The following is a 12267-nucleotide window of genomic DNA, read 5'->3' as shown; positions in this document are numbered from 1 at the left end:
AAAATGGATTCATTTGAGGTTTTGTGTCACTCACAATACCCCATAATGTCAAAGTGGAATTATGTTTTTAGAAATTGTATTTTTTACATTTATTATTGTCATTTACATGACTCACTCTGTGTGCAATAATAGTGTTCAACATGATTTTTTGAATGACTACATCCTCTGTACCCCACACATACAATTATCTGTAAGGTCCCTCAGTCGAGCAGTGAATTTCAAACACAGACCATGGAGTTTTTTCAATGCCTCTCAAAGAAGGGCACCTAAAAAAAAGCAGATTGAATATCCCTTTGAGCATGGTGAAGTTAGTAATTACACTTTGGATGGTGTATCAATACACTAAGTCACTACAAAGATACAGGCGTCCTTCCTTCCTAACTCTGTTGCGTCTAAGGAAGGAAACTGCTCAGGGATTTCACCATGAGGCCAATGGTGACTTTAAAACAGTTACAAAGTTGAATGGCTGTGATAGGAGAAAACTGAGGATAGATAAACAACATTGTAGTTACTCCACAATACTAACCTAATTGACAGAGTGAAAAGAGGGAAGCCAGTACAAAATACAAATATTCCAACAAGGCACTAAAGTAATACTGCAGACAATGTGGCAAAGCAATGCACTTTTTTGTCCTGAATACAAAGTGTTATGTTTGGGACAAATCCAATACAACACATTACTAAGTACCACTTTCCATATTTTCAAGCATAGTGGTGGCTGCATCATGTTATGGGTATGCTTGTAATTGTTAAGGACTGGGGAGTTTTTCAGGATAAAAAAGAAACGGAACTGAGCTAAACACAGGCAAAATCCTAGAGGTTCAATCTGCTTTCCACCAGACACTGGCAGATGAATTCACCTTTCAGCAGGACAATAACCTAAAACATAAAGCCAAATCTACACTGGAGTTGCTTACCAAGAAGACAGTGAATGTTGCTGAGTGGCCAAGTTACGTTTTGACTTAAATTGACTTGAAAATCTATGGCAAAGACCTCAAAATGGTTGTCTAGCAATGCTTAACAACCAATTTGACAGAGCTTGAATCATTTTTGTAAGAATAATGGGAAAATGTTGCAAAATCCAGATGTGGAAAGCTCTTAGACCCTTAAATAGAAAGACTCACAGCTGTAATCACTGCCAAAGTGGCTTCTACAAAGTATTTACTCAGGGGTGTGAATACTTATGTGAATGAGACATTTCTGTATTTAATTTTCAATAACTTAGCAAACATTTCGAAAAACATGTTTTCACTTTGTCATTATGTGGTATCGTGTGTAGATGGGTGAGATTTTTTTTAATACATTTTTTAATACATTTTGAATTCTGGCTGTACAAAGGGTGGAATAAGTCAAGGGTTATAAATACTTTATGAAGGCACTGTGTACATATGTGTAATTCATTTTGAAATGTTAGATGTTCTTGTCTAGCTGACTACAACAGAAATATGTGTAACACTGTCATTAACATGTCATTACCTTTAAGTCTGTTCATTGTATGTTCATTTCTGAAAAATGACATTACACTGTCAGTAGCTCAACTTAGCGGGTGTTAGAATTTCAGAACTTACTGAGTTATAATTTGTCACTAACATGAACAGTCATGATTTGACATTATATATGTTAAGTGTATGATATCATTATGTGGACTAATAAAGCTTAGTCAAAGTGATAACATCATTTAGTAAAGAGCTACCCAGACACACTCTAGCATAAATTATGAGTCATTGAATAAGAAATCTCAGTTTACAACTTCACCTAAGCACAACATCCCTCCCCAAACCCACAAATCTACTGGCTTTCGGGTTCCCTGATGCCCAATGAAAGAAACATTCAGTGTATATGCTTGCTTTTTGAAAGATGTTGAAAGACGGATGGGGAAGTAATGTTGAGATGGGACAAATGTACGTGAACGAACGCATGAGAAAGAATGGCGCTATTAAGATTGATCGGCTACATTAGCCTTGGAGTCTGCAAGACAGTCATACAAAAGAGACATTATGTATATGTTGTGTAAGTTTTGTGCTTTATGGACTTAAGATGGCGGCCTAAGAAGGAGCACGAGACCGGGAGGTCAATGCAGAGTTTGTTTGTTAGATGAAGCAGTGCCGTGTTTGCACTTGCAAGGTGACAGTGATGAAATATGACAAGTCGACTGAGGTGAAAAGAATGCACTGTAGGCACAAAAGCCTACAAGTGTTTGGAATAAATCAAATTGCAAGCTAATTAACATTGTCCGTTGCGTATGTTGCTCATCATGGTTGTCTTGCTTGTGCCCATTTTCTTTGCTAAGGTCCTTCCATAACATTTTGACAGTAATCAAACCATTGGGAATCACAGCCATCTTTAAACACACAAAGTGGTGTCCCAACCAGTGTTTTACTGGTCAATTTGTATCGTTTCTGTTGCTGGTAATATGATTTCCCCCCAATCCTTTCCAGCAACTTTCTGCTCCACTGAATGAGCAGCATGAGCTTTCTGCTCCTAAAAAAAATGTATCCCGAGCAAAACAAGAAGAGCAAATTGATTTTCTTCAGAGAGACACAAAAATGTTTGTTGTCTGCTGAAGGGTGCAAGGTTAGCTTTCTGATGGCCCTGAAACCTCACCCGGCCCGGGCTTAAGTTCAACCTGACAGTTTGCTGGTGTGTTTACATTGTTGCCATGGAGGCAGTGAGACTGGCAGACAGCCCCTTGCTCCCAGCTGCTCTCTGCACTTCCTAAAGAATCTCCATTAAGCCCCAGTTGTTGTGCTTGGATGCCAACCGGGGGCTCTGATGTCACAACTGCGACACAAGGCCAGACACGATTTATTGCCTCACCCGGGGCAGCAAACGGGTACACTATTCACTCAGTGCTCCTTCACACACACACTCACACACTCACTCACATGTCATGCTGAATTCCAAATCAACCCCTGGCCCTTAATCCCTAGCCACTCCGTAGATCTGAGAGGATTGGATAGGTGGAGGCGATATGGTGACATTTCCACCCAGCCAATCATAAGGCAAGATGAAGCGATTTCCATGAAGCTGATATCTCAGATCAACAGGACCGCCTGCAGTGTAGGGGTTAGGGGTCAATTTGGGATTCAGAATCAATGCTCTCCCCTGGTTGACATACTTTGCTTACGCTACATACCATCAACACACAGTGTCAAAAACATAACAGGGCTTGGTTTCCCGCATTTGATGGGTTATTTGTATACTGTAAATCATTACTAAAGTGCAACGTTAATATGCTTGTGAATATATTTGTAACCATATCCTGGAAATATACATTGCTTTCAGAAAGTATTCATGCCCCTTTAACTTATTCCACATTTTGTTGTGTTAAAGCCTGAATTTCTCCCATTCTTCCTTGCAGACTTCTCAAGTTGTGTTAGAAGGGGAGCGAAGGTGAACAGCAATTTTAAAATCTTTCCAAAGATTTTCAATGGGAATCAAGTCTGGGCATTGGCTGGGCCACTCAAGGACTTTCACATTCTTGTTCTGAAGCCATTCCAGCGTTGCTTTTTCTATATGCTTGAGGTCATTGTCCTGTTGGAATGTAAATCTTCCTTTGCACTCTGAAGCAGGTTCTCAGCAAGGATTTGCCTGTATTTGGCTCCATGAATTGTTCCCTCTATCCTTACCAATCTCGGCCACTGAAAAGCATCCCCATAGCATGATGCTGCCACCACCATGCTTCACGTTAGGGATGGTGTTAGATGGGTGATGAGCTGTGCCTGGTTTTCTCCAGACATAGTGCTCTGCATTCAGGCTACAGAGTAAAATTTGTCTCATCGGACCACAGAATCTTTTGCCTTATGCTCGGGGTCTTTCACTTGCCTTTTTGTAAACTCCAGGTGTGTTGTCATATTCCCTTTTCACAGGAGTGGCTTCCGTCTGGCCAGTCTCCCATAAAGTCCAGATTGGTGAAGTGCTGTAGAGACTGTTGTCCTTCTGGCAGGTTCTCCCATCTCAGCCAAGGAACTCCGTAGTTCTGTCAGAGTGGTCATTGGGTTCTTGGTCACCTCCCTGACTAAGGTCCTTCTTGCCCGGTTGCTCAGTTTGGTCGGATGGCCAGCTCAAGGCAGAGTCTGGGTAGCTCCATACCTTTTTCAATTTCCCAATGATGGAGACCACTGTGCTTTTGGAAACTCTAGAAATGGTTTTCTACCCCAGCTATATGCCTCATCACAATTCTATAATCTTGCAGATCTACAGACAGTTCCTTGGACTTCATGGTATGGTTTCTGCTCTGACATGCACTATCAATTGTTATAGACAGGTGTGTTTCTTTCTAAATCATGTCCAAACTAGAGGTCGACCGATTATGATTTTTCAACACCGAAACCGATTATTGGAGGACCAAAAAAAGCCGATACCGATTAATCAGCCGATTTTTTAAAATGTATTTGTAATAATGATAATTACAACAATACTGAATGAACACTTATTTTATCTTAATATAATACATCAATAAAATCAATTTAGCCTCAAATAAATAATGAAACATGTTCAATTTGGTTTAAATAATGCAAAAACAAAGTGTTGGAGAAGAAAGTAAAAGTGCAATATGTGCCATGTAAAAAAGCTAACGTTGAAGTTCCTTGCTCAGAACATGAGAACATATGAAAGCTGGTGGTTCCTTTTAACATGAGTCTTCAACATTCCCAGGTAAGAAGTTTTAGGGTGTAGTTATTATAGGAATTATAGGACTATTTCTCTCTATACCATTTGTATTTCATATACCTTTGACTATTGGATGTTCTTATAGGCACTTTAGTATTGCCAGTGTAACAGTATAGCTTCCGTCCCTCTCCTCGCCTCTACCTGGGCTCGAACCAGGAACACATCGACAACAGCCACCCTCGAAGCATCGTTACCCATCGCTCCACAAAAGCCGCGGCCCTTGCAGAGGGGAACAACAAGGGGAACAACTACTCCAAGTCTCAGAGCGAGTGACGTCACCGATTGGAACGCTATTAGCGCGCACCCCGCTAACTAGCTAGCCATTTCACATCGGTTACACCAGCCTAATCTCGGGAGTTGATAGGCTTGAAGTCATAAACAGCTCAATGCTTGAAGCATTGCGAAGAGCTGCTGGCAAACGCACGAAAGTGCTGTTTGAATGAATGCTTACGAGCCTGCTCAGTCAGACTGCTCAGATCAAATATCAAATCATAGACTTAATTATAACATAACACACAGAAATACAAGCCTTTGGTCATTAATATGGTCGAATCCGGAAACTATCATTTCGAAAACAAAACTTTTATACTTTCAGTGAAATACGGAGCCGTTCCGTATTTTATCTAACGGGTGGCATCCCTAAGTCTAAATATTGCTGTTACATTGTACAACCTTCAATGTTATGTCATAATTATGTACAACTCTGGCAAATTAATTATGGTCTTTGTTTGGAATAAATGGACTTCACACAGTTCGCAACGAGCCAGGCGGCCCAAACTGCTGCATATACCCTGACTGCTTGCACGGAACGCAAGAGAAGTGACACAATTTCCCTAATTATAAGAAATTCATGTTAGCAGGCAATATTGACTAAATATGCAGGTTTAAAAATATATACTTGTGTATTGATTTTAAAGAAAGGCATTGATGTTTATGGTTAGGTTTGGTGCAACGACAGTTCTAAATCATCACCCGTTTGGCGAAGTAGGCTGTGATTAGATGAGAAATTAACAGGCACCGCATCGATTATATGCAACGCAGGACACGCTAGATAAACTAGTAATATCATCAACCATGTGTAGTTAACTAGTGATTGTGAAGATTGATTGTTTTTTATAAGTTTAATGCTAGCTAGATACTTACCTTGGCTTCTTGCTGCCCTCGCGTAACAGGTAGTCAAGTCTGCCACGCAGGCTCCTCGTGGAGTGCAATGTAAGGCAGGTGGTTAGAGCGTTGGACTAGTAACCGGAAGGTTGCAAAAACGAATCCCCGAGCTGACAAGGAAAAAATCTGTCATTCTGCCCCTGAACAAGGCAGTTAACCCACACTTCCTAGGCAGTCATTGAAAATAAGAATGTGTTCTTAACTGACTTGCCTAGTTAAATAAAGGTGTAAAAAAAAAATCTAAATAAATAAATCTGCCAAATCGGTGTCCAAAAACACCGATTTCCGATTTTTATGAAAACTTGAAATCGGCCCTAATTAATCGTCCATTCCGATTAATCGGTCGACCTCTAGTCCAAACAACTGAATTGGCCAAAGGTGGGCTCCAATCAAGTTGTAGAGACATCTCAAGGATGAACAAAGGAAATTGGATGCACCTGAGATCAATTTGAAGTGTTATAACAAAGGGCCATGAATACTTACGTAAATAATCCTGTATTTAATTTAATACATTTGCAAAAATGTTTTAAAACATGTTTTCACTTCGTCATTATGGGGTATTGTCTGTAGATGGGTGAGATTTTTTAAAATATTTAATACATCCTTAATTCAGGCTGTAACAACAAAATGTGGAATAAATCTAGGGGTATGAATACTTTTTGAAAGCACTATCTGTAAATATCCTTATACAGTGGGGCAAAAAAGTATTTAGTCAGCCACCAATTGTGCAAGTTCTCCCACTTAAAAAGATGAGAGAGGCCTGTAATTTTCATCATAGGTACACTTCAACTATGACAGACAAAATGAGAAAAAAAAATCCAGAAAATCACATTGTAGGACTTTTAATGAATTTATTTGCAAATTATGTTGGAAAATAAGTATTTGGTCACCTACAAACAAGCAAGATTTCTGGCTCTCACAGACCTGTAACTTCTCCTTTAAGAGGCTCCTCTGTCCTCCACTCGTCCTCCACTCTGTCCTCCACTCTGTCCTCCACTCTGTCCTCCACTCGTTACCTGTATTAATGGCACCTGTTTGAACTTGTTATCAGTATAAAAGACACCTGTCCACAACCTCAAACAGTCACACTCCAAACTCCACTATGGCCAAGACCAAAGAGCTGTCAAAGGACACCAGAAACAAAATTGTAGACCTGCAGCAGGCTGGGAAGACTGAATCTGCAATAGGTAAGCAGCTTGGTTTGAAGAAATCAACTGTGGGAGCAATTATTAGGAAATGGAAGACATACAAGACCACTGTTAATCTCCCTCGATCTGGGGCTCCACGCAAGATCGCACCCCGTGGGGTCAAAATGATCACAAGAACGGTGAGCAAAAATCCCAGAACCACACGGGGGGACCTAGTGAATGACCTGCAGAGAGCTGGGACCAAAGTAACAAAGCCTAATATCAGTAACACACTAAGCCGCCAGGGACTCAAATCCTGCAGTGCCAGACGTGTCCCCCTGCTTAAGCCAGTACATGTCCAGGCCCGTCTGAAGTTTGCTAGAGAGCATTTGGATGATCCAGAAGAAGATTGGGAGAATGTCATATGGTTAGATGAAACCAAAATAGAACTTTTTGGTAAAAACTCAACTCGTCGTGTTTGGAGGACAAAGAATGCTAAGTTGCATCCAAAGAACACCATATCTACTGTGAAGCATGGGGGTGGAAACATCATGCTTTGGGGCTGTTTTTCTGCAAAGGGACCAGGACGACTGATCCGTGTAAAGGAAAGAATGAATGGGGCCATGTATCGTGAGATTTTGAGTGAAAACCTCCTTCCATCAGCAAGGGCATTGAAGATGAAACGTGGCTGGGTCTTTCAGCATGACAATGATCCCAAACACACCGCCCGGGCAACGAAGGAGTGGCTTCGTAAGAAGCATTTCAAGGTCCTGGAGTGGCCTAGCCAGTCTCCAGATCTCAACCCCATAGAAAATCTTTGGAGGGAGTTGAAAGTCCGTGTTGCCCAGCAACAGCCCCAAAACATCACTGCTCTAGAGGAGATCTGCATGGAGGAATGGGCCAAAATACCAGCAACAGTGTGTGAACCTTGTTAAGACTTACAGAAAACGTTTGACCTCTGTCATTGCCAACAAAGGGTATATAACAAAGTATTGAGATAAACTTTTGTTATTGACCAAATACTTATTTTCCACCATAATTTGCAAATAAATTCATTAAAAATCCTACAATGTGATTTTCTGGATTTTTTTTTCTCATTTTGTCTGTCATAGTTGAAGTGTACCTATGATGAAAATTACAGGCCTCTCTCATCTTTTTAAGTGGGAGAACTTGCACAATTGGTGGCTGACTAAATACTTTTTTGCCCCACTGTATGTACTGTACTTCTTACCATATCTTTCTACTATGATTGACATGCGTTAAAATGGTCAAACTGAACAAGCAACACAGGAAATCTATTATTATCTAAAGACATGTCAGGTAAACCAGTGTTCTGATAGCTTAACCAAGTAGGCACAATGGCCATGTACAGGTCAGTAATGTTAGTGGGAAAGGTCAAAAGACATACAATTTCCATTCTGGTTTTCATAGCTTTATTGAAAATAATCTTACACATGCACACTAGTGTAATGCCAGAAAAGCACTGCATACTGTATGTACAATTTCCTTATACACTTACAAGCCAATGGGGCATAGTGGTTCCAGTGCACTCTTTGTTGTTGGTCAAGTACAAACCCTAACAAACTGATCTCAAACTATGGTACAAAAAAATATATCAAAGGCTTAATGTAATAATTATAATATCAAGTCACATTTCATACGGGACACAATTATCTAAATAGGCTCAATTACAAATAAGTAAATAAATTAATCAGACACTTTCCTATTGATATACATGTTTAACATCCAGAAGTTAAAATCATAGAAATTAATTCAATAAATTAACCCTGCGTTATCTGGTCTCATGTAACAGCTCCTTCAAGCTAGCTACAGAGTGAATCAAGTACTGTAAACATTATTTTACATTGTTACGCAATGACTTTACTGTAATTCAACCTTTGTAGCCTTGGAAACCACATTAATGTCTTCAATTAAACAAACAATCTAGAAACTGTGTAATGTGAGCATTTATGTAATTGCCAGTAAATTCAACCATAGCATCAGCTCACCCAATGCTATGTACCATATTTACATAGGTGACTATTGTGTTGTATCACTTAGCTATATTGAGTATATAGCACATAATGTATGACACTCATATACCCATATAAATAGATATACAAATTCATAAAAAGGCATCACAGAAATGTCTGATTTGAAATAAAACGTTGAATTAAGAATGTAAACATGCATGTGGTGTGATACAGTAGGTGTTCCTGGAAAGCTTTAACATTTTTTTTAAATAATAATAAATAACTCTTCAGCCAGAATGTCAAGTAGGACTCATTGGAAGAATAACCCTATTACACTATTGTCACACTGTAAATAATGCATTGTGTTGTGGAGATCGAAAGGGAGATAAATAGTAGTAAACAGCTAGCAAGTTAGCCGCTAGTTAGCGATTTTGCAGTAAACAGAACTCTGATGTAAGCGATTAAATAAATGTACGCAATTTCCAATCAGATCAACAAAAAAGGCACAAGACAGTTCACTTTTGCCATTTTACAAATGGTCATATCTTAGCTAGCTAGCATCCATTTATCCGCCTCATACAACACACTGTTTACACTATGACGTAATAACAAAATAGGGTTGTTGGCCCATAACTCTACACTCTGCAAAAGATCTTCCATCTTCTTACCGATGGATTAACACGGAGAAGACTACCAGTCTGGGTCAAACACCCTCTTGCACATGTTGGAATTCTCCTGGTGGAGAGGGAACTCCGAGCCAGGCAACAGCTGCTTGCGGCCCCTGCGCGACACGTAGCTCTTCCCTGATGGCAGGCTCTCGTATTTTGTTAGGGACTCACTGCAATAATGGACAATGTCAATTAATGACCTATGTAATCAGAGACTGTACATGTGGAAATATGAGCCATTTTCTCATTCCTAATTCACTGAAAATACAATGTAGAATTCACTAGGCTGCAATTGGTCTTAGCCCTGGCCTACCTGAAGGGGAAGGTGGTCTTGTCCATCTGCATGCACACCAGGAAGGGGTACTCCGAGAACTGGACCGTGGTGATAAAGTCTAGAGACGCCTCTGTCTCAAAGCTCACTTCCATCCCAGTGCGCACAAAGTCCATGTCCACGGTCACATTCCCGGTCACCACCATGGCTCCCCTGCAAATAGACACAAGTACAGATGAAAAATAAAAATGGGTGGGTGGGTGGATGAGAATAATTTGTGTTTTTTCTCAAATAAAGATTCAATTGCATTTGGCTAGCCTTTGACCAGTAAAATGCCTTTTAACTCAACATACAATTAACAGGTGGTGACTGGTGGTGGACATTGAGGTGTGACAAAAATCTCTTACAAACTTGAGAATGTCTGAATATGAAACCACTATCATCATATTTCTCTGCTTGAAATCTCAAATCAAAATGGCCACTGCCAAGCCATCTGAAAAACCTGCATGTCTGTCTGTCTGTCTGTCTGTGGAAGCATGCCTTTGGCCTAGATGTCACTTGGGTTTGATCTGCTCACTTGGGTTTGTTCTACTCCTATAGATAGCCTGCTGGTCTATTATCAGAGGAGAGGATCCATACACCTGCCTCTGCCATTCCCCTTGTTGACTTTGAGCCAACACAGAATGCCACCTAAAATGCCATCGCGAAACAAAGACTAAGAAAGTCTATCTACAGTATCCAGATCAGCGTTCCAACTCTAGGAAGTCGAATTTATTCAACTAGTATATTTGGAGGAACAATCCCAATGGCACTAAGATCAGACCAACCAAATCACTTCTTGGATAACATTTTTGACAAGACAAAACAACTTGACATTGTGAAGACAAGACCATTAGGTTCAAATAGGTGATACAAGCACTGGAATTAAATGTCTCATAGTAGGATTGCTGATCTAGGATCAGTTTGGCCTTTTTGAATAAGATTACAACATGGACAGGGGAGACCTGATCGTAGTCTTAGACGCTTTGGGGGAATATTCACCCGCCATTAGTTTGGGGTGGAGATCAACGAAATGAAGGTGTGGTGGAGGTGTGTCTACAGATACACTGTATTCTGACCTTCACTCCCTCATAATTCCACCACCTTTATGCGCAATTAAATTATGAATAAGGTCCAGGAATCTGTCGGTTCCATGTGGAACATTACTTTTGTAAAAAAAAAAAAAAAAAAGTAGTAACACCATTCTCTATGCACTGTAATGTACAAAAAAATGGTAAGTGTTAGGTAAATGAGTAAACCTTTTGGATAAGGTAATTGTAAATAAATCAATCAATCACAATAGTTCTAGATCTATTTTACCTTATGAACGCTGGAGACAAATACAAAACAAGTCATATGGCAGCAAACTGAAGCATATAAACATATCACCTTTTCCACAGTGAAGTTGATGAAATGCTGGGCTTAAACTTGTAGGCTTCTGCGCAAATGACAGTATAGCTCCAAACCTACTGAGTCGATTTATGATTTCTAGAATGTTTTAATTATAATATACTTAAAATACTATTCACTGTATTTTTTACCATTTGTATCGTGTAAAATATTAGCCACTATCAGTAGCTAACATCAGTTATACCTACATACATTTATAACGGTCACTGACTTTATTGTTAGTTCTCTTACATTTTGCATCATTCCGTTACGTTGTTAGTTTACCTTTCTTTCCTCTGTCATGTTTGCGTGGATGTTCCTGAGGATCGCTAGCAAAAGTGAACCATTTTAGGCTAATATATTACAAGTTGTGCAATAATTTAGGACGTATAGCCTATTTGAATAATTCTGGAATGCAGACCAGCGGTTTAAACGTGCAGCCTGACTCACGATGACTGGACCGTCTTTATCACAGTTCCACGATTAGTGGGTATTATTAGGGTAGATTTATAGGACTACTGTTCAACCTCCACTGTACACTTTTCTCACCTTCCAATATTTCAGGGACTGAACAATTGAATATGCCATCTTTCAGGATGAATCAAACCACTGTATTTTTGATTCACCAATATATTTTGTGCGTAAAAGTCTCTCAAAACCAGTTTTTTAAATTATTCATAAACACTTTCCTAACCCTAAATGATATACTCTGATCTTGCATTTCATTAATCTACCAATTGGTGCTGAAATGGAGACGAATATGCGTGTATTTACATGGCTTTATTTCATTGATCCCTAATATTCTGAACCGTTGTCTCCATACATTCTACTGAGTCTGTAGAGAAAATTCGAATTAAAAAGGTACACCAAATTTAAAGGGATGGCTTTAGATAAATGTACTGAAAACCCTATTGAATGAAAACTCCATGAGAAAATCTGTTGGCCAGCAAGTGGGAGGGTTTTCA

At 39.6% G+C, this 12267-nt stretch overlaps 1 protein-coding gene across 1 annotated transcript in view; it reads right to left on the bottom strand.

The window, feature by feature from the left end:
* Positions 1-8378: 8378 nt before the first annotated feature.
* LOC120034950 (microsomal triglyceride transfer protein-like) overlaps positions 8379-12267 on the bottom strand; it is a 41060-nt gene continuing 37171 nt past the window's right edge. The window contains exons 16-17 of the mRNA XM_038981665.1: positions 9917-10087; positions 8379-9773 (exon numbers count right to left, since the gene is read on the bottom strand). Of these exons, the coding sequence (XP_038837593.1) occupies positions 9626-9773; positions 9917-10087 (319 nt within the window). The 3' untranslated portion in view covers positions 8379-9625. The remainder of the gene's footprint in view (positions 9774-9916; positions 10088-12267) is intronic.

Source organism: Salvelinus namaycush, chromosome 42 (assembly GCF_016432855.1).
Source record: "Salvelinus namaycush isolate Seneca chromosome 42, SaNama_1.0, whole genome shotgun sequence".
Lineage (NCBI taxonomy): Eukaryota > Metazoa > Chordata > Actinopteri > Salmoniformes > Salmonidae > Salvelinus > Salvelinus namaycush.
This window is presented reverse-complemented; position numbering and strand designations above follow the sequence as displayed.